This window comes from Oncorhynchus keta, chromosome 28, assembly GCF_023373465.1.
Source record: "Oncorhynchus keta strain PuntledgeMale-10-30-2019 chromosome 28, Oket_V2, whole genome shotgun sequence".
In the NCBI taxonomy this organism is placed as follows: Eukaryota; Metazoa; Chordata; class Actinopteri; order Salmoniformes; family Salmonidae; genus Oncorhynchus; species Oncorhynchus keta.
Window position 1 is genome coordinate 66,121,765 of NC_068448.1, and position 22,701 is coordinate 66,144,465.

The following is a 22,701-nucleotide window of genomic DNA, read 5'->3' on the forward strand; positions in this document are numbered from 1 at the left end:
ACAAAGCGAGATCCATACAGGAATGGTTTGTTGAGGTCGGTGTGGAAGAACTTGACTGGCCTGCACAGAGCCCTGACCTCAACACCATCGAACACCTTTGGGATGAATTGGAACGCAGATTACGAGCCAGGCCTAATCGATCAACATCAATAATGCTCTTGTGGCTGAATAGAAGCAAGTCCCAGCAGCAATGTTCCAACATCTAGTGGAAAGCCTTTCCAGAAAGTGTAGGCTGTTATAGCAGCAAAGTGGGGGGACCAACTCCATATAAATACCCATGATTTTGGAATTACATGTTTTTCGACAAGCACATGTCCACATACTTTTGGTTATGTAATGTGTGTGTATATATAGCAAGACATATATAGATAGAGAATAGAATGTGCATGCTTAACTGGTGCAGGACACAGACACAATCTACTGCTTCAGACTCTGGACATCTGACAGCAACTTACCAGAGAGACCATGACAGCTGACTATCACCTCTGTCCAGTATGTGGGTTGTTGCACCACATTGGCAGACAAGAGTTTAAAAGATCAGTCAGCTGGCTTTGTGAGAGCATTCATGTCAATTTTAGACGAGCTTAGTTTAACTAATAAAGTTAGTTATTTTGGGATGTTTTTTTAGCGAGCATACATAACTTATGTTAGCTAGCTAGTCAACTTAATAACTTTGAAAATGTGCATGTCGAGAACTGGCCAGCTGTAAATTGGTGACTTGCCTTCCGGTTACTAGTCCAATGCTCTAACCACTAGGCTACCCTGCCGCCCCAATCAGTTGTGTTGTGACAAGGTAGGGCGGTATACAGAAGATGTCCCTATTTGGTAATATAGCAAGTCCATATTATAGCAAGAACAGCTCAAATAAGCAAAAAGAAACGACAGTCCATCATTACTTTAAGACATGGTCAGTCAATACAGAAAATGTCAAGAACTTTGACAGTTTCTTCAAGTGTAGTCGCAAAAACCATCAAGTGCTATGATGAAACTGGTTCTCATGAGGACCACCACAGGAAGGGAAGACCCAGAGTTATCTCTGCGGCAGAGGAAAAGTTCATTATAGGTATCAGCCTCAGAAATTGCAGCCAAAATAAATTCTTTACAGAATTCAACAGACACATCTCAACATCAACTTTTCAGAGGAGACTGTATGAATCAGGCCTTCATGGTTGAATTGCTTCACAGAAACAGAAATAATAAGAAGAGACTTGCTTGGACCAAGAAACACGAGCAATGGACATTAGACCGGTGGAAATGTGTCCTTTTTTCTGGAGTCCAAATAGTTTTTTTGTTTGACTATGTTTTGTTTTTCAACAGGACAATGACTCAACACACTTCCAGGCTGTGTCAGGGCTATTTAACCAAGAAGAAGAGTGATGGAGGGCTGCATCAGATGACCTGGCCTCCACAGTCCCCCCACCTCAACCAAATTGAGATGGTTTGGGATGAGTTGGACCGCAGAGTGAAGGAAAAGCAGCCAACAAGTGCTCAGCATATGTGGGAACTCCCTCAAGACTGTTGGAAAAGCATTCCAGGTGAAGCTGGTTGAGAGAATGCCAAGAGGTTGCTAAGCTGTCATCAGGTCAAAGGGTGGCTATTTGTAGAATCTCAAATATAAAATATATTTAGTTTTGTTTATAACTTTTTGGGTTTCTACATGATTCCATATGTGCTATTTCATAGTTTTGATGTATTCACTATCATTATACAATGTAGGAAATAGTTAAAAAAATGAGTAGTTGTTCTTTTGACTGGTAGTGTGTGTATATACAGTGCCTTGCGAAAGTATTCGACCCCCTTGAACTTTGCGAACTATTGCCACATTTCAAGGCTTCAAACATAAAGATATAAAACTGTATTTTTTTGTAAATAATCAACAACAAGTGGGACACAATCATGAAGTGGAATGACATTTATTGGATATTTAAAACTTTTTTAACAAATCAAAAACTGAAAAATTGGGCGTGCAAAATTATTTAGCCCCTTTACTTTCAGTGCAGCAAACTCTCTCCAGAAGTTCAGTGAGGATCTCTGAATGATCCAATGTTGGCCTAAATGACTAATGATGATAAATACAATCCACCTGTGTGTAATCAAGTCTCCGTATAAATGCACCTGCACTGTGATAGTCTCAGAGGTCCGTTAAAAGCGCAGAGAGCATCATGAAGAACAAGGAACACACCAGGCAGGTCCGAGATACTGTTGTGAAGAAGTTTAAAGCCGGATTTGGATACAAAAAGATTTCCCAAGCTTTAAACATCCCAAGGAGCACTGTGCAAGCGATAATATTGAAATGGAAGGAGTATCAGACCACTGCAAATCTACCAAGACCTGGCCGTCCCTCTAAACTTTCAGCTCATACAAGGAGAAGACTGATCAGAGAGGCCCATGATCACTCTGGATGAACTGCAGAGATCTACAGCTGAGGTGGGAGACTCTGTCCATAGGACAACAATCAGTCGTATATTGCACAAATCTGGCCTTTATGGAAGAGTGGCAAGAAGAAAGCAATTTCTTAAAGATATCCATAAAAAGTGTTGTTTAAAGTTTGCCACAAGCCACCTGGGAGACACACCAAACATGTGGAAGAAGGTGCTCTGGTCAGATGAAACCAAAATTGAACTTTTTGGCAACAATGCAAAACGTTATGTTTGGCGTAAAAGCAACACAGCCCATCACCCTGAACACATCATCCCCACTGTCAAACATGGTGGTGGCAGCATCATGGTTTGGGCCTGCTTTTCTTCAGCAGGGACAGGGAAGATGGTTAAAATTGATGGGAAGATGGATGGAGCCAAATACAGGACCATTCTGGAAGAAAACCTGATGGAGTCTGCAAAAGACCTGAGACTGGGACGGAGATTTGTCTTCCAACAAAACAATGATCCAAAACATAAAGCAAAATCTACAATGGAATGGTTCAAAAATATACATATCCAGGTGTTAGAATGGCAAAGTCAAAAGTCCAGACCTGAATCCAATCGAGAATCTGTGGAAAGAACTGAAAACTGCTGTTCACAAATGCTCTCCATCCAACCTCACTGATCTCGAGCTGTTTTGCAAGGAGGAATGGGAAAAAAATTCAGTCTTTCGATGTGCAAAACTGATGGAGACATACCCCAAGCGACTTACAGCTGTAATCGCAGCAAAAGGTGGCACTACAAAGTATTAACTTAAGGGGGCTGAATAATTTTGCACGCCCAATTTTTCAGTTTTTGATTTGTTAAAAAAGTTTGAAATATCCAATAAATGTCGTTCCACAAGTCCCTATACTTAGCAGGGTCCCTCAGGAGGAGTACATACTCAGTATGGTCCCAGTACTCAGTAGGACCGTCCCTCGGAAGGAGTTATAGTCAGTAGGGTCCCAGCACTATACTCAGTAGGGTCCCTCAGGAGGAGTACATACTCCAGTAGATGGTATTGAATAGGAGGTAGGACAGAGGGAAGGCCATGCGGGAGTACGAGTCGATCAAGTAGCTGTTGCTAAGTAGCAGATCCACGTTCTCCTGCACCGACCGTTGCCGGCGGAGACGTGTCCCCTCGATGGGTGGGTCCTCAGGGTTCTGGAGTGGAGTTCTGTGATGGCTGGAGGTCATGGAGGTTGGCAGACGGGGGAACGGGGTCAGCTCAATGTCACTGTCATGGAAACAGCCGTCGAAGGCCATGGCTTTTCTGGTGTTGTACGAGGTTGGGAGCTGAATGGGGGGACAGACATACACACATACAGATATATAACATCTCCATATAGATATACTGTGTATCTATAGATGTATACACATAGACCATGGAGACTAGTAGATAAACTAATATCGTCTTCAACCTGGGGACAAAGTTAGAGAGAAACTTGTGATGATTTCTGGGAGTGATGATTTCTTGGCGTCCTTTCTCTATCTAACCAGTAGAGAGCAGTGTTGTGCAGAGAGAATAATCCACAAATATCCTGCCAGGGACAGGCTCTCTCTGCTCCAGGTATAATATGGATGACCTCTGACCTTTCCTCTCTTCAGTCGTCTCATCTCCTCTAGCGTAGAGCAGTAGTTGACAGCAGCATATTCTATCACTGACAGGAACACAAACAGGAAGCTGGTCCACAGGTAGATGTCCACTGCCTTCACATAGGACACCTGGAAAACACACACACACACACACACACACACACACACACACACACACACACACACACACACACACACACACACACACACACACACACACACACACACACACACAGAGTAAGAATTAAAACTCGCTAGTTCCTCACCCACCCACACACACTCGGTCACTTACCTGTGGCATGGAGGAGGACACACCAGTGATGATGGTTGACATGGTCAGTACTGTAGTGATACCTGAAGGGAGAGGACGGCAGGCGTGTTAGGGCTGTAGAGCTCTAAACGGAGAGGACGGCAGGAATGTTAGGGCTGTAGAGCTCTAAACGGAGAGGACGGCAGGCGTGTTAGGGCTGTAGAGCTCTAAACGGAGAGGACGGCAGGCATGTTAGGGCTGTAGAGCTCTAAACGGAGAGGACGGCAGGCGTGTTAGGGCTGTAGAGCTCTAAACGGAGAGGACGGCAGGCATGTTAGGGCTGTAGAGCTCTAAACGGAGAGGACGGCAGGTGTGTTAGGGCTGTAGAGCTCTGAAGGGAGAGGACGGCAGGCATGTTAGGGCTGTAGAGCTCTAAACGGAGAGGGCGGCAGGCGTGTTAGGGCTGTAGAGCTCTAAACGGAGAGGACGGCAGGCTTGTTAGGGCTGTAGAGCTCTAAACGGAGAGGACGGCAGGCGTGTTAGGGCTGTAGAGCTCTAAACGGAGAGGACGGCAGGCGTGTTAGGGCTGTAAAAGCTCTAAACGGAGAGGACGGCAGGCGTGTTAGGGCTGTAGAGCTCTGAAGGGAGTGGAGTGTGCGTATAAACTATGGTAGGTATTTTATGTAGAAGTATAATCATGTGAACTTGGGTGTGTAGCCAGGTGTTTTCAGTGGTGTGTTTCCTGGTGTGTGTGTTTGTGTTTACCTAGGGAGACACGTGCAGGCACAGCCCTCCTGTCAATCCAGAAGGAGACCCAGGACAGCAGAACCATCAGCATGGTGGGGAAATATGTCTGCAGCATGAAGAAGAAGATATGTCTCCTCAGGATGAAGTTTATATACAACCTGTTATACCAACCTAGATAGAGAGAGAGGAGCGAGAGAGAGAGAGAGATGATAGGTGATGGGGTGAGAGAGGAGCGAGAGAGAGAGAGAGATGATAGGTGATGGGGTGAGAGAGGGGGAGAGAAAGAAAGGGACAGCGTGAGAGATTGAGACAAAGAGACTAAACCCCTTACATACATACTCTTATTCCACATTTTGATGTGTTACAGCCTGAACTCAAAATTGAATACATTTTTTTTTTCTCACCGATCTACACACAATACCCCATAATGACAAAGCAAAAGCCTGTTTTTAGAAATGTTTGCAAATTGATTGAAATATAATACAGACATATCTCATTTAGATAAGTATTCACACTCCTGAGGCAATACATGTTAGAATCACCTTTGGCAGCGATTACAGCTTTAAGTCTTTCTGGGTAAGTCTCTAAGAGCTTTACACACCGGGATTGTACAATATTTGCTAATTATCCTTTTAACAATTATTCAAGCTCTGTCGAATTGATTGTTGATTATTGTTAGACATCCATTTTTAAGTCTTGCCATTTTCAAGCCAATTTAAGTCAAAACTCTAACTAGGCCACTCAGAAACATTCAATGTCATCTTGGTAAGCAACTCCAGTGTATATTTGCACTACTGTTTTAGGTTGTTGTCCAACTGAAATGTGAATTCATCTCCCAGTGTCTGTTGGAAAGCAGATTGAACCATGTTTTCCTCTAGGATTTTGACTGTGCTCAGCTCTATTCCATTTATTTTTATTCACCAAAAAATCCCTAGTCCTTGCCGATGACAAGCATACCCATAACATGATGCAGCCACCACCATGCTTGAAAATATGAAGAGTGGTACTCAGTGATGTGTTCTGTTAAATTTTCCCCAAACATAACGCTTTGTATTCATGAAATGAAGTTACATTTTTCCACATTTTTGCAATTTGACTTTAGTGCCTTATTTCTAAACAGGATGCAGGTTTTGGAATATTATTTATTCTGTACAGGCTTCCTTCTTTTCACTCAGTCATTTATGTTAGTATTGTGTAGTAACTACAATGTTGTTGATCCAGCCTCAGTTTTCTCCTATCACAGCCATTAAACTCTGTAACTGTTTTAAAGTCACCATTGGCCTAATGGTGAAATAAATCCCTGAGCAGTTTCCTTTATCTCCGGCAACTGAGTCAAGAAGGACACCTGTATCTTTGTAGGCTTGATACACCATCTCAAAGGGATATTTTTTATCCATCTACCAATGCCCTTCTTCACAAGGCATTGGAAAACTTCCCTGGTCTTTGTGGTGGAATCTGTGTTTGAAATTGCCTGCTCGACTGAGCGACCTTACAGATCATTTTATGTGTGGGGTACAGATATATATATTTTTTATATTTTTTTTATTTAACCTTTATTTAAACTAGGCAAGCCAGTTAAGAAAAAGTATTATCTACAATGACAGCCTACCAAAAGGCAAAAGACCTCCTGCGGGGACGGGGGCAGGGATAAAATGTTTTTTTTAAAGAACATTTAAATATAGGACAAAACACACATCACGATGAGAGACAACACAACACTACATAAAGAGAGACCTCGACAAGAATACAGCAAGGCAGCAATACATGACAGCACAGCATGGTAGCAACACAGCATGACAACAACATGGTAGCAACACAACATGGTAGCAGCACAAACATTATTGGGCACAACAGCACAAAGGGCAAGTAGGTAGAGACAACAATACATCACACAAAGCAGCCTCAACAATACATCACGCAAAGCAGCCACAACTGTCAGTACGAGGGTCGATGATTGAGTCTTTGAATGAAGAGATTGAGATAAAACTGTTCCAGTCACCAGCTGCAGCGAACTGAAAAGAAGAGCGACCCAAGGATGTGTGTGCTTTGGGGACCTTTAACAGAATAAATACTGTCCAGTTTGAAGGCAGATTTATAAGGCAGTCGTTCAAAAATCAAGTGAAACTACAATTACAATATGTCCATGCAACTTATTATGTGACTTGTTAAGCACATTTTTACTCCTAAACTTATTTAGTCTTACCAAAAAAAAGGGGTTGAATACTTATTGACTCAAGATATTTCAGCTTTTCATTTTTTATTAATTTGTAAACATCATTCCATTATACATTATGGTGTATTGTGTGTAGGCCAGTGACATAAAATCTCAATGTAATCCATTTTAAACTCAGGCTGTAACACAACAACATTTGGAAAAAGCCAAGGGGTGTGAACACTTTCTGAAGGCACTGTAATGCCCAAGGTGCAATTTTGAAATTTGGTTGTGCATCAGCAGTTTCCTCTTGTTATGTAATTCACTGATAGACGTCAGAGAGCTATTTATAACCTGTCAGAAATGTCCAGTTGATCAACTAACCCATGTTAGCTAGATAGCTGGTTAGCCTAACGTACCAATCTAAATCTTGTATTTTTCATGGCCAGATTACGTGCCCAGGGGCCCTGACCCCCAGGTGGACCCTATTGATTTTGTTGAGTCACTCAGGTATCATATGGCTTTCGGAGCCATCATCGACTCAGTGGGTTTTGTCCGACATTTCTCTGGACCTACTCACTGTCACAGTCGTACTCTGGACCTAGTTTTGTCCCATGGAATAAATGTTGTGGATCTTAATGTTTTTCCTCATAATCCTGGACTATCGGACCACCATTTTATTACATTTGCAATTGCAACAAATAATCTGCTCAGACCCCAACCAAGGAGCATCAAAGGTCGTGCTATAAATTCACAGACAACACAAAGATTCCTTGATGCCCTTCCAGACTCCCTCTGCCTACCCAAGGACGCCAGAGGACAAAAATCAGTTAACCACCTAACTGAGGAACTCAATCTAACCTTGCGCAATACCCTAGATGCAGCTGCACTCCTAAAAACGAAAAATATTTTTCATAAGAAACTAGCTCCCTGGTATACAGAAAATACCCAAGCTCTGAAGCAATTTTCTGAAGCAAGCTTCCAGAAAATTGGAACGGAAATGGCGCCACACCAAACTGGAAGTCTTCCGACTAGCTTGGAAAGACAGTACCGTGCAGTATCGAAGAGCCCTCACTGCTGCTCGATCACCCTATTTTTCCAACTTAATTGAGGAAAATAAGAACAATCCGAAATGTATTTTTCATACTGTCGCAAAGCTAACTAAAAAGCAGCATTCCCCAAGTGAGGATGGCTTTCACTTCAGCAGTGATAAATTCATGAACTTCTTTGAGGAAAAGATAATGATTATTAGAAAGCAAATTACAGACTCCTCTTTAAATCTGTGTATTCCTTCAAAGCTCAGTTGTCCTGAGTCTGCACAACTCTGCCAGGACCTAGACTCAAGAGAGACACTCAAGTGTTTTAGTACTATATCTCTTGACACAATGATGAAAATAATCATAGCCTCTAAACCTTCAAGCTGCATACTGGACCCTATTCCAACTAAACTACTGAAAGAGCTGCTTCCTGTGCTTGGCCCTCCTATGTTGAACATAATAAACGGCTCTCTATCCACCGGATGTGTACCAAACTCACTAAAAGTGGCAGTAATAAAGCGTCTCTTGAAAAAGCCAAACCAGACTCAGAAAATATAAAAAACTATCGGTCGATATCGAATCTTCCATTCCTCTCAACATTTTTAGAAAAAGCTGTTGCGCAGCAACTCACTGCCTTCCTGAAGACAAACAATGTATACGAAATGCTTCAGTCGGGTTTTAGACCCCATCATAGCACTGAGACTGCACTTGTGAAGGTGGTAAATGTCCTTTTAATGGCATCAGACCGAGGCTCTGCATCTGTCCTCATGCTCCTAGACCTTAGTGTTGCTTTTAATACCATCAATCACCACATTCTTTTGGAGAGATTGGAAACCTAAATTGATCTACACGGACAAGTTCTGGCCTGGTTTAGATCTTATCTGTCTGAAAGATATCAGTTTGTCTCTGTGAATGGTTTGTCCTCTGACAAATCAACAGTAAATTTCGGTGTTCCTCAAGGTTCCGTTTTAGGACCACTATTGTTTTTACAATATATTTTACCTCTTGGGGATGTCATTCAAAAACATTATGTTAACTTTCACTGCTATGCGGATGACACACAGCTGTACATTTCAATGAAACATGGTGAAGCCCCAAAATTGCCCTCGCTAGAAGCCTGTGTTTCAGACATAAGGATGGCTGGAAACTTTCTACTTTTAAACTCGGACAAAGCATCTATCATCTATTCAGTGGGTCATATGATTGAGTGTAGTCTAGCCCAGGAGTGTGAAGGTGAACGGAAAGGCTCTGGAGCAACGGACCGCCCTTGCTGTCTCTGCCTGGCCAGTTCCCCTCTTTCCACTGGGATTCTCTGCCTCTAACCCTATTACAGGGGCTGAGTCCACTGGCTTACTGGTGCTCTTTCATGCCGTCCCTAGGAGGGGTGCATCACTTGAGTGGGTTGAGTCACTGATGTGATCTTCCTGTCTGGGTTGGCGCCCCCCCTTGGGTTGTGCCCGTGGCGGAGATCTTTGTGGGCTATACTCAGCCTTGTCTCAGGATGGTAAGTTGGTGGTTGAAGATATCCCTCTAGTGGTGTGGGGGCTGTGCTTTGGCAAAGTGGGAGGGGTTATATCCTTCCTGTTTGGCCCTGTCCGGGGGTATCATCGGATGGGGCCACAGTGTCTCCTGACCCCTCCTGTCTCAGCCTCCAGGATTTATTTACATTTACATTTAAGTCATTTAGCAGACGCTCTTATCCAGAGCGACTTACAAATTGGTGCATTCACCTTATGACATCCAGTGGAACAGCCACTTTACAATAGTGCATCTAAATCTTTTAAGGGGGGTGAGAAGGATTACTTTATCCTATCCTAGGTATTCCTTAAAGAGGTGGGGTTTCAGGTGTCTCCGGAAGGTGGTGATTGACTCCGCTGTCCTGGCGTCGTGAGGGAGTGTGTTCCACCATTGGGGAGCCAGAGCAGCGAACAGTTTTGACTGGGCTGAGCGGGAACTGTACTTCCTCAGTGGTAGGGAGGCGAGCAAGCCCGAGGTGGATGAACGCAGCGCCCTTGTTTGGGTGTAGGGCCTGATCAGAGCCTGGAGGTACTGAGGTGCCGTTCCCCTCACAGCTCCGTAGGCAAGCACCATGGTCTTGTAGCGGATGCGAGCTTCAACTGGAAGCCAGTGGAGAGAGCGGAGGAGCGGGGTGACGTGAGAGAACTTGGGAAGGTTGAACACCAGACGGGCTGCGGCGTTCTGGATGAGTTGTAGGGGTTTAATGGCACAGGCAGGAGCCCAGCCAACAGCGAGTTGCAGTAATCCAGACGGGAGATGACAAATGCCTGGATTAGGACCTGCGCCGCTTCCTGTGTGAGGCAGGGTCGTACTCTGCGGATGTTGTAGAGCATGAACCTACAGGAACGGGCCACCGCCTTGGTGTTAGTTGAGAACGACAGGGTGTTGTCCAGGATCACGCCAAGGTTCTTAGCGCTCTGGGAGGAGGACACAATGGAGTTGTCAACCGTGATGGCGAGTTCATGGAACGGGCAATCCTTCCCCGGGAGGAAGAGCAGCTCCGTCTTGCCGAGGTTCAGCTTGAGGTGGTGATCCGTCATCCACACTGATATGTCTGCCAGACATGCAGAGATGCGATTCGCCACCTGGTCATCAGAAGGGGGAAAGGAGAAGATTAATTGTGTGTCGTCTGCATAGCAATGATAGGAGAGACCATGTGAGGTTATGACAGAGCCAAGTGACTTGGTGTATAGCGAGAATAGGAGAGGGCCTAGAACAGAGCCCTGGGGGACACCAGTGGTGAGAGCGCGTGGTGAGGAGACAGATTCCCGCCACGCCACCTGGTAGGAGCGACCTGTCAGGTAGGACGCAATCCAAGCGTGGGCCGCGCCGGAGATGCCCAACTCGGAGAGGGTGGAGAGGAGGATCTGATGGTTCATAGTATCGAAGGCAGCCGATAGGTCTAGAAGGATGAGAGCAGAGAGAGAGTTAGCTTTAGCGGTGCGGAGCTCCTCCGTGATACAGAGAAGAGCAGTCTCAGTTGAATGACTAGTCTTGAAACCTGACTGATTTGGATCAAGAAGGTCATTCAGAGAGAGATAGCGGGAGAGCTGGCCAAGGACAGCACGTTCAAGAGTTTTGGAGAGAAAAGAAAGAAGGGATACTGGTCTGTAGTTGTTGACATCGGAGGGATCGAGTGTAGGTTTTTTCAGAAGGGGTGCAACTCTCGCTCTCTTGAAGACGGAAGGGACGTAGCCAGCGGTCAGGGATGAGTTGATGAGCGAGGTGAGGTAAGGGAGAAGGTCTCCGGAAATGGTCTGGAGAAGAGAGGAGGGGATAGGGTCGAGCGGGAAGGTTGTTGGGCGGCCGGCCGTCACAAGACGCGAGATTTCATCTGGAGAGAGAGGGGAGAAAGAGGTCAGAGCACAGGGTAGGGCAGTGTGAGCAGAACCAGCGGTGTCGTTTGACTTAGCAAACGAGGATCGGATGTCGTCGACCTTCTTTTCAAAATGGTTGACGAAGTCATCTGCAGAGAAGGAGGAGGGGGGGGAGGAGGATTCAGGAGGGAGGAGAAGGTGGCAAAGAGCTTCCTAGGGTTAGAGGCAGATGCTTGGAATTTAGAGTGGTAGAAAGTGGCTTTAGCAGCAGAGACAGAGGAGGAAAATGTAGAGAGGAGGGAGCGAAAGGATGCCAGCTCCGCAGGGAGGCGAGTTTTCCTCCATTTCCGCTCGGCTGCAGTAGTTTATGTGTCGGGGGGCTAGGGTCAGTTAGTTATATCTGGAGTACTTCTCCTGTCTTATCCGGTGTCCTGTGTGAATTTAAGTATGCTCTCTCTAATTCTGTCTTTCTCTCTTTCTTTCTCTCTCTCGGAGGACCTGAACCCCAGGACCATGCCTCAGGACTACCTGGCACGATGACTTCTTGCTGTCCCCAGTCCACCTGGCCATGCTGCTGCTCCAGTTTCAACTGTTCTGCCTGCGGCTATGGAATCCTGACCTGTTCACCGGACGTGCTACCTGTCCCAGACCTGCTGTTTTCAACTCTCTAGAGACAGCAGGAGTGGTAGAGATGCTCTTAATGATCGGTTATGAAAAGCCAACTGACATTTACTCCTGATGTGCTGACTCCACCCACGACAACTACTGTGATTACTATTATTTGACCATGCTGGTCATTTATGAACATTTGAAAATCTAGGCCATGTTCTGTTATAATCTCCACCCAGCACAGCCAGAAGAGGACTGGCCACCCCTCATAGCCTGGTTCTTCTCTAGGTTTCTTCCTAGGTTTTGGCCTTTCTAGGGAGTTTTTCCTAGGGGCTTTAGGCTGGGTTTCTGTACTGCACTTTGAGATATCAGCTGATGTTCGAAGGGCTATATAAATACATTTGATTTGATATGAAAACACATATGACATGGCAAAATGTGTAGTATTGCAAGAAATTTGCTTTAAAACTGGGTGGCGGTTTGTTACTATGCTGATAAATATCTATCCGGACCCTTTGCCACCTAGGAAATTTGTGTGACCGGACCTTCTCAAATAGTAGTTGAGTACCCCTGGTCTAAATGGTATGAGAGATGAGACACATGGAACACAGAACACATACACAAATATCCAGACAGACCTGTGCTGCTGTAGAAGGCGAGCCCACTGGAAGGGTGGAACTTCTTGATGAAGAACTGAGAGAGAACCATCTCATCTGTCCTCAGAGAGTCGTTGCCATTCTTCCAATACAACATCAGATCATTCTCATTATACGCATCTAGAAAGGGGGATGGAGAGAGGGAGAGAGGGAGGAGGGGGAGAGAGAGAGTTTGGTGTGTATTTGTCTAACCAATCAATCAGCAATCAAATTGTTAGTGTGGGTGCAGGTTTATATTTGGGGAAATATGTGTGTATGCATATGTGCTGCTGCGTGATGTGTGTAAGTCAGTGTGACTCACAGCTCTCTAGTTCCAGTGAACAGTTCTGTGTGTCCAGAGGGAAGCTGCTGAAGTCCATTGAGCAGAGAGCAGTCACTGTGATCCTATAACACCCACATAATAATCATATGCCAATAGATAACATACAGTAAACCTACATATAGTAACACACACACGCACACACACACACACTGATGCTCTACCTGACGCTGTAGAGTATGCTTCCGTCAGGATAGACCCTGATCATGATGTTCTCCATGGTGGTGTCATGGATGAAGGACCTCTTGGAGTGGACGAAGAACACGTCAGGAACCCACATCTTCTTCACCAGACGCCCATCAAATGTCCTGCTCACGTTGCTACGAGATGGAAACGCCAGCCGCTCATCCTTCCAGTAGTGGCGCAGGTACAGAGTCATGGTGAAGTCCTGAGCAGAACACACACTCATGATTAAACACACTCAGACACGTGTGTGGATTATACACACACGTGTATAGATTATACACAAAGGTACACAGGCTCATACCATGTTGACCTCTGAAATGCTGTCGATGCTCTCCACCTGCACATCAATGCCTACAGGGATGGCTGCACCTGAGAACAGACACGCACACACATCTCGTCAGGACCGGCAGAGCTCCTCACCCAAAACACCAAAACAGAGAAACAAACACCAACACCCTCATGCATGCTTCAGTGTTTCTTGCCTCGTAGCGAGCATAAAAGGCATTTAGCTCGCCTGGGGAGCTCGCGGCTGGGTTTTCCTTGGTAGTCTGTAATATTTTTCAAGCCCTGCCACATCCGACGAGCATCAAAGCCGGTGTAGTACGATTCAATCTTAGTCCTGTATTGACGCTTTGCCTGTTTGATGGTTTGCCTGAGGGCATAGTGGGATTTCTTATAAGCGTCCGGATTAGTGTCCCGCTCTTTGAAAGTGGCAGCTCTAGCCTTTAGCTTGGTGCGCATGTTGCCTGTAATCCATGACTTCTGGTTGGGAAATGTACATAGGGTCAATGTGGTGACGACGTCATTGATGCACTTATTGATGAAGCCGGTGACAGGTGGTAAACCCCTCAAATCCATTGGATGGATCCCGGAACATATTCCAGTCTGTGCTAGCAAAACAGTCCTGTAGTGTAGCATTCGCGTCATCTGAACACTTCCTTATTGCGCGAGTCACTGGTACTTACTGCGTTAGTTTTTGCTTGTATGCAATAATCAGGAGGATAGAGTTATAGTCAGATTTGCCAAATGGAGGGTGAGGGAGAGCATTGTATGCGTCTCTGTGTGTGGTGTAAAGGGGATCTTGTATTTTCTTCCTCTGGTTGCACGTGATATGCTGGTAGAAATGAGGTAAAATAGATATAAGTTTGCCTGAATTAAAGTCCCCAGCCACTAGGAGCGCCACTTCTGGATGAGCATTTTCTTGTTTGCTTATGGCCTTATACAACTAGTTGAGTGCAGTCTTAGTGCCAGCATCGGTTTGTGGTGGTAAATAGACAGCTATGAAAAATGTAGATGCGAACTCTCTTGGTGTGTGTGGTCTACAGCTTATATCTCAGGTGAACAATACCACTTTAATATTAGACATCGCGCACCAGCAGTTATTGACAAATGGACACACCCTCGTCCCTCTTCTTACCAGCTCTGTCCTGCCGATGCACGGAGAAGCCAGCCAGCTCTATATTATCTGTGTCATCGTTCGGCCACGTCTCGTGAAACATAAAATATTACAGATGTTAATGTCCTGTTGGTATGATAGTCTTAATTGTAGATCGTCCAGTTTGTTTTCCAATGATTGCACTTCAGGCCAATAATACGGAGGGTAGTGGTGGTTTACCTACTCATCGGCAAATTCTTACAAGACACTCCACCCCCTTTTTCTCCGTATGAAGGCCTGTCGTCCACCCTTGGTTGAACTGGGCTGTTTCCAACCCTATTTCTCACCCCTCTATCTGTTTCAACAGACCTGGATTATAATCCAGATTACTGTTTATGAATCCCCCTCAACACACACACACACACACACACACACACACACACACACACACACACACACACACACACACACACACACACACACACACACACACACACACACACACACACACACACACACACACACACACAGTGTAATGTGGGTCAGTGTTGATTTGGGAGCGATATGTTCAGGGAAACCCAGTGGCCTGCAGGTCCTCTCATAGCACGGCCATCGTACGCATCATTAAAGGGGGACAGAGAGTGAGTGACTGATTGGATTAGTTTTAGTGTTTCCTGTGTATGGTGGACATGCGTGTTTCTCACCTCCAAAGCCAGGTCTCATAGCGAAGTCGTGCTCCTCGATCCTCAGCAGCTGTTCAGTCTTAATGAGTAGAGACTTGGTGCTGTCCTGTCGCATCAGTTTATGGTCTATACGCCTGGAAAGACAACACACATTATAAACCCACACACTCCAACACCCTGCAATAGTTGAGCAATGTTTCTTTAATAAGACTAATTGTAGGGTTTGATTGAAGAAACACAGCCTGCGGTTTTCACAACAGCCCTCCCACATACACACACTGCCAAATTTGGTAATTAGCTACTCCCTGGAATCACTCCAGACTTCTTCTGGGCCGGCACTCCGTAACTTGATGAAGACTGATATAGCTGGAAGCCAAGGTGGACCCCCAAGGTGGACCCCAGGAGTAAGAGCAAGGAAAAGATAACAGCAATGGTTCTCAAACCTCTCCTTGGGACTGCCAGACATTTCACAGTGTTGTTGTAGCACTGAATAGATCAAATAGATGGAACTGTTGTGTGCCCCCAGGAGAGGTTTGAGAACCACTGAAGTACAGGATGTATAGGGTTACGGAGGTATGTGGTTTATAGGGTTACGGAGTTATGTGTGTGCATGCCAGGGTTGGGGTCAATTCCAGTCAATTCAGAAAGTAAACCAAATTACAATCCCAAACATTGGAGAGAATTTGAATTTCAGTGTACTTTCTGAATCGACTGGAATTCAAAATGAATTAGCCCCAACCATGATGCATGTGTGCCTATAGTATGTGTCCTCCTACCCTCTGTGTTTGTTCTTGCTGTGCTCCCCCAAGTAAACGTCTTTGTGCCTCCGTCGTCCTGGGTTACGGATCCCTGTCACCATGGTTACAGGCCACGTCACGGCCCAGACCAAGCACAGCCACTTCACGGCCAGAAGGACAGCGTTCATGATGTGGTCAGGGTTGGAGTTAAAGGTCAGGAGTTCAGTTCATCTTTATGTAGCCAGTATTTCTCCACAGAGCAATAACATGTGTCACTGTTTTTCCAGGGAAACATTAACTAATAAAAGCATATTAGAAAAATAAATGGCAATCACTTAAAGCAGGGACTCCAATAGAACTATGATTGCTCCGATCACAGTCAGGGGTTGGGGTTGATGGTTGTGGTCCTTGTTGCACTGATGATGGTTGTGGGTCCTTGTTGCACTGTTGATGGTTGTGGTTGTGGTTGCAGTGTTGATGGTTGTGGTTGTGGTTGTGGTTGTGGTTGCAATGTTGATGGTTGTGGTCAATGATCACTCACCACACAGCTGCATTTCTTCAAATACTCCCAGATGTGATGTGATGAGTGTGTTGTTAGCTCTTCCTCCTCATAATGGTGTCCTGATGTTCCGTTGATCTTTCACTCTCTCGCCAAGTGGAGAAACACCCGGCCAGCGTGTCATGTGTTTTTGTTTTGGAGAATCTCTTTATTCTCTCTAATATTCTCTCTCCTCTCGTCAGTTGCTTGCTCTCTCTTTCTATGTTTACCTCTGACACCTTCTCTGCCTCTCTCTATCTCCCCCCATCTATATTATCTGTGGTTCAGTTAATCTGTCTCTCTCTGATTAAAATCAATATAAATCTATTCCTCCGCCGATAGAATGACACAAATTCCACTCAAATCCTCTTATCTGCAGCCCTGGCAATCTCTCACTAACCTACTAACTGAGGGAGGGCACACACACACATGCACAAGCACATACACACACATACACATATACACACACACTCCCTTCAGTAATCAGGCTGTACTCCACTTGCGAATTAATACAAATATTGCATATACTGTAATTACACAGGATTAACATCTACGTCCAGGTGTGTGCGCATTAGTGTGTGTCTTTGAACGTCCACATATCTATCAGTATTTGAGTTCTCTCTTGTGTGTGTGTGTGTGTGTGTGTGTGTGTGTGTGTGTGTGTGTGTGTGTGTGTGTGTGTGTGTGTGTGTGTGTGTGTGTGTGTGTGTGTGTGTGTGTGTGTGTTGTCATACCCAGTGCTATGAAGTACTTAAGTAAAAATACTTAAAAAGTACTACTTTTTGGGGGTATCTGTACTTTACTTTACTACTTATATTTTTGACATATTTTACTTTTACTTCACTACATTCCTAAAGAGAACTATGTTCTTTTTACTCCATACATTTTCCCTGACACCCAAAAGTACTTGTTACATTTTGAATGCTTAGCAGGACAGGAAAATGGTCTAATTCACACACTTATCAAGAGAACATCCCTGGTCACCCCCACTGCCTCTGATCTGGAGGACTCACTAGACAGAGAATATCCCTGGTCATCCCTACTGCCTCTGATCTGGAGGACTCACTAGACAGAGAATATCCCTGGTCATCCCTACTGCCTCTGATCTGGAGGACTCACTAGACAGAGAATATCCCTGGTCATCCCTACTGCCTCTGATCTGGAGGACTCACTAGACAGAGAATATCCCTGGTCATCCCTACTGCCTCTGATCTGGAGGACTCACTAGACAGAGAATATCCCTGGTCATCCCTACTGCCTCTGATCTGGAGGACTCACTAGACAGAGAATATCCCTGGTCATCCCTACTGCCTCTGATCTGGAGGACTCACTAGACAGAGAATATCCCTGGTCATCCCTACTGCCTCTGATCTGGAGGACTCACTAGACAGAGAATATCCCTGGTCATCCCTACTGCCTCTGATCTGGCGGACTCACTAAACACATGCTTAGTTTGTAAAGTGTGGGAGCGTGCCCCTGGTATTCCGTAAATGTAAAAAACAAGAAAATGGTATCATCTTGTTTGCTTAATACAAGGAATTTGAAATGATTTATACTTTAACTTTAACTTTTGAAACGAATGTATGTTTTAGAAATTACATTTACTTTTGATACTTAATTAAGTATATTTGAAACCAAATACAATTTAGACTTATACTCAAGTAGAACTTTACTGGGTGACTTTGACTTTTACTTGAGTCATTTTCTATGAATGTATCTTTCCTTTTATTCAAGTATGACAATTGTGTACTTTTTCCACCACTGGTCATACCCACCCCCGAACTAATTACCCCCCTGACTCTCCCTCAAAGCACAGGGATTTTTCTGTGTGTTTGTTCTCCAAGTAACCAGTTGGTTCAGTCCAGTCATACTCCTCACTCTCAAAAGAAGTTGGGAGCAGGTCTCTCTTTGGCCTCCTCTCTCCCCTCTTCCTCCCTAATGTTCTCTTAAAATGGACCAGGGTAGTAACTATCTCACGCAAGTCTGCTTTTCATTCTCTCCTTCTCTCTTTTTAATAGGAAGTGACTCAGTCACTACAGAGCTATACACAATAAAGCACTGAACACACACACACACTTTATAGACTTAATAATAATATTAAGTCATTTAGTCCATTCCTTCCTAACACTAACCCTAAAAATCCTAACCAGAACACAAACCAACAACAGGGTGTTTTTTTACACACCAGAATCAATAAGTTAGCCAGATAACTCTGATCAACATTTTATACTTTTGATTGAAGTATTTAATATGTAGAAGTAATTGTGGTTGGTCATGCAGGATTCCCTTGATCTCTACCTTGGTCTCAGTGGGACTCTTTGCTAAAATAAAGGTGAAATTAAAATAAAAGATATAAAGAAGTAAAGAACAGCGGAATACTTGTTGGTATCATTAAGTGTGATCATGTTAAGTGTTTCTGCTTTTATGAACTGGGAAACTGTCACGCCCTGACTTTAGAGCTTTTTATGTCTCTATTTTGGTCTGGTCAGGGTGTGAGTTGGGTGTGCATTCTATGTTCTTTTTTCTATGTTTTTGTATTTCTTTGTTTTGGCCGGATATGGTTCTCAATCAGGGACAGCTGTCTATTGTTGTCTCTGATTGGGAACCTGTTACTGTAATTTAATGATGCCAATGTGTTTTCATTAATTGAAAACCCTTAATCTATTTTATGAGAATTTGTAAGATTCTTGTTTGCATAAAATAGACGGAGATCAGTCTTTTCAATAATAGGTAACAGAATTTATTCTCTGGAGCGTGCTGCCACTTCACCACGAGTGTAACTACTTTTGTCTGTTGAATGAAGAGAGTCAGACCGAAATGCAGCGTGTAGGTTACTCATGACTTTAATTAAATATATTGTAGTACATAAAATAACTGAATACGAAAACAACAAACGAAACGTGAAACTAATTACAGCCTATCTGGTGACTACTACACAGAGACAGGAACAAACACCCACAAAATACAACGCGAACTCAGGCTACCTAAATACGGTTCCCAATCAGAGACAACGAAAAGCAGCTGACTCCAATTGAGAATCGCCTCAGGCAGCCAAGCCTATACAACACTTCTAATTAGCCGCGATCCCAAATACTACAAACCCCAATACGAAAAACAACATTTAAACCCATGTCACACCCTGGCCTACCCAAACATATACCAAAAACACAAAATACAATGACCAAGGCGTGACAACGAGCAACAGTTTATATACAAAACATTTAAACATGACGTCATTTCATTGCTTAACAGAAACTCCTCCTCTCGACAGGGACAAAGTGAGGTGAAAAGTTCATTCTAACTTCCCGGTAACTTTTGACCCCTCAATATTATCAATCACCACTTAGCTGACAGTTCTAATTAACAGAAAACCTAGGAATGCACTCACTGTCTTATCTAAAAACCCCAGAGCTCAGTTTCGTCGGTTCAACCATAGGTTAACGACCTTATCTGTTTACACAGTCCACTTCTTTCTTCCTAGTTGGAATGGTGTTCATTAACTTTAATTACTCCTTGTCTGTGTCACACAATCACATCGTATGAACTCATATTATTAATCAGATAAAATAAAACAGAGTATAAGTTTACTTAGTTACAGTTCCATTTAAAATGATTTGTTCAGTCATTTAATCATCATTTTACCAACAGAACCATACTTAGGTAGCTTTTCCCCACAGGGGTTTTGTGGGTAGTTATTTTCTGTTTTATGTTTCTGCACCTGACAGGACTGTTTTGGTTTTCATGCATTCTCTTTGTTAATTTTGTTATTTAGCGTTCAGTTCAACTAAAAGTATGAACACTTTTACTACGCTGCACTTTGGTCCATAACTTCTTCAACAGACGATCATTACAGAAACATTGTTATTTCTGCATGGGATCATTTCTACACCATTTCTACACCAGATCATAATTCTGTTCTAGCCCTTCACTAGCACACCTGATTTAGTTAAAAGCTCTTAGCGCCACCTGAGACGTCTGCGTCCCACCCAGCCATCAGGAAATGCAAATGCACCACGCCAAATGCTAATAGCACTCGTTAAAACTCAAACATTCATTAAAACACACATGCAAGGTACTGAATTAAAGCTACACTCGTTGTGAATCTAGCCACCAAGTCAGATTTTTAAAATGATTTTCGGGGAAAGCATGAGAAGCTATTATCTGATAGCATGCAACACCCCGAAATACCTGAAGGGGACGTAATCAAAATAATTAGCATAGCCGGCGCTACACAAAACGCAGAAATAAAATATATGTGGGATGGTAGCGTCCCATCTCGCCAACAGCCAGTGAAATTGCATGGCGCCAAATTCAAAACAACAGAATTCTCATAATTAAAATTCCTCAAACATACAAGTATTATACACCATTTTAAAGATACACTTCTCGTTAATGTGTCTGATTTCAAAAAGGCTTTACAGTGAAAAAACACCTTGTGATTATGTTAGGTCAGCGCCTAGCCAAAGAAAAACATACAGCCATTTTCCAAAGAAGGAGAGGTGTCACAAAAGTCAGAAATAGCGTTAAAATTAATCACAAACCTTTGATGATCTTCACCGGATGCCACTCCCTGGACTCCATGTTAAACAATAAATGTGTGTTTTGTTCGATAAAGTTCATCTTTATGTCCAAAAACCTAATTTGAAATTGGTGTGTTATGTTCAGAATTGCATTGTCTCAAACAAACATCCGGTGAAAATGCAGAGAGCAACATCAAATTACAGAAATACTCATCATAAACATTCATGAAAGATACAAGTGTTAAACACACAATTAACGATCAACTTCTCCTCAATGCAACCACTGTGTCAGATTTCAAGAAAGTTTTACGGTAAAAGCACACCATGCAATTATGTTAAGTCAGCGCCTAGCCACAGAAAAACATACAGCCATTTTCCAACCAAGAGAGGTGTCACAAAACTCAGAAATAGCATTATAAATATTCACTTACCTTTGATGATCTTCATCAGAATGCACTCCCAGGAATCCCAGTTCCACAATAAATGTTTGTTTTGTTCGATAAAGTCCATCATTTATGTCCAAATAGCTCATTTTTGTTCGCACGTTTGGTTCACAAATCCAAATTCATGAGGAGCGAGCACTAGGTCCAGACGAAAAGTCAAAAAGTTCCATTACAGTTTGTAGAAACATGTCAAACGATGTATAGAATCAATCTTTAGGATGTTTTTAACATAAATCTTCAATAATGTTCCAAATGGAGAATTCCTTTGTCTTTAGTGGTGTGGGGGCTGTGCTTTGGCAAAGTGGGTGGGGTTATATCCTTCCTGTTTGGCCCTGTCCGGGGGTGTCCTCGGATGGAGCCACAGTGTCTCCTGACCCCTCCTGTCTCAGCCTCCAGTATTTATGCTGCAGTAGTTTATGTGTCGGGGGGCTAGGGTCAGTTAGTTATATCTGGAGTACTTCTCCTGTCCTATCCGGTGTCCTGTGTGAATTTAGGTATGCTCTCTCTAATTGTCTCTTTCTCTCTTTCTTTCTCTCTCTCGGAGGACCTGAGCTCTAGGTCCATGCCTCAGGACTACCTGACATGATGACTCCTTGCTGTCCCCAGTCCACCTGGCCGTGCTGCTGCTCCAGTTTCAAGTGTTCTGCCTGTGATTATTATTATTTGACCATGCTGGTCATTTATGAACATTTTAACATCTTGGCCATGTTCTGTTACAATCTCCACCCGGCACAGCCAGAAGAGGACTGGCCACCCCACATAGCCTGGTTCCTCTCTAGGTTTCTTCCTAGGTTTTGGCCTTTCTAGGGATTTTTTAGCCACCGTGCTTCTACACCTGCATTGCTTGCTGTTTGGGGTTTTAGGCTGGGTTTCTGTACAGCACTTTGAAATATCAGCTGATGTACGAATGGCTGTATAAATAAATTTGATTTTGACTTGATTTGATTTAGAAATGCAATGGAATGCAGCTACCTCTCACTGGCAGACCTCAGAGTCAGACCTCTGGTTGAAACAGCTCTCATTCTCTCCTCCTTCACAGTAGAAGCCTCAAACAGTTTCTGAAGACTGTTGACATCGAGTGGAAGGCTTAGGAAGTGCAATCGGACCAAATTTACACTG

The 22,701-nt window shown here is 43.9% G+C and overlaps 1 protein-coding gene across 1 annotated transcript; it reads right to left on the bottom strand.

Annotated features, from left to right (window-relative positions):
- Window positions 1–891: 891 nt before the first annotated feature.
- On the bottom strand, window positions 892–16,932 carry LOC118360526 (gamma-aminobutyric acid receptor subunit rho-3-like). Its single transcript, XM_035739768.2, has 10 exons — window positions 16,121–16,932; window positions 15,366–15,478; window positions 13,588–13,655; window positions 13,265–13,488; window positions 13,083–13,165; window positions 12,764–12,901; window positions 5,011–5,163; window positions 4,288–4,349; window positions 3,993–4,124; window positions 892–3,695 (listed from the first exon to the last, which is right to left on the bottom strand). The coding sequence occupies exons 1-10, from the start codon at window positions 16,267–16,269 to the stop codon at window positions 3,390–3,392; spliced, it is 1,428 nt and encodes a 475-aa protein (XP_035595661.2). The 5' UTR covers window positions 16,270–16,932; the 3' UTR covers window positions 892–3,389.
- Window positions 16,933–22,701: the final 5,769 nt, after the last annotated feature.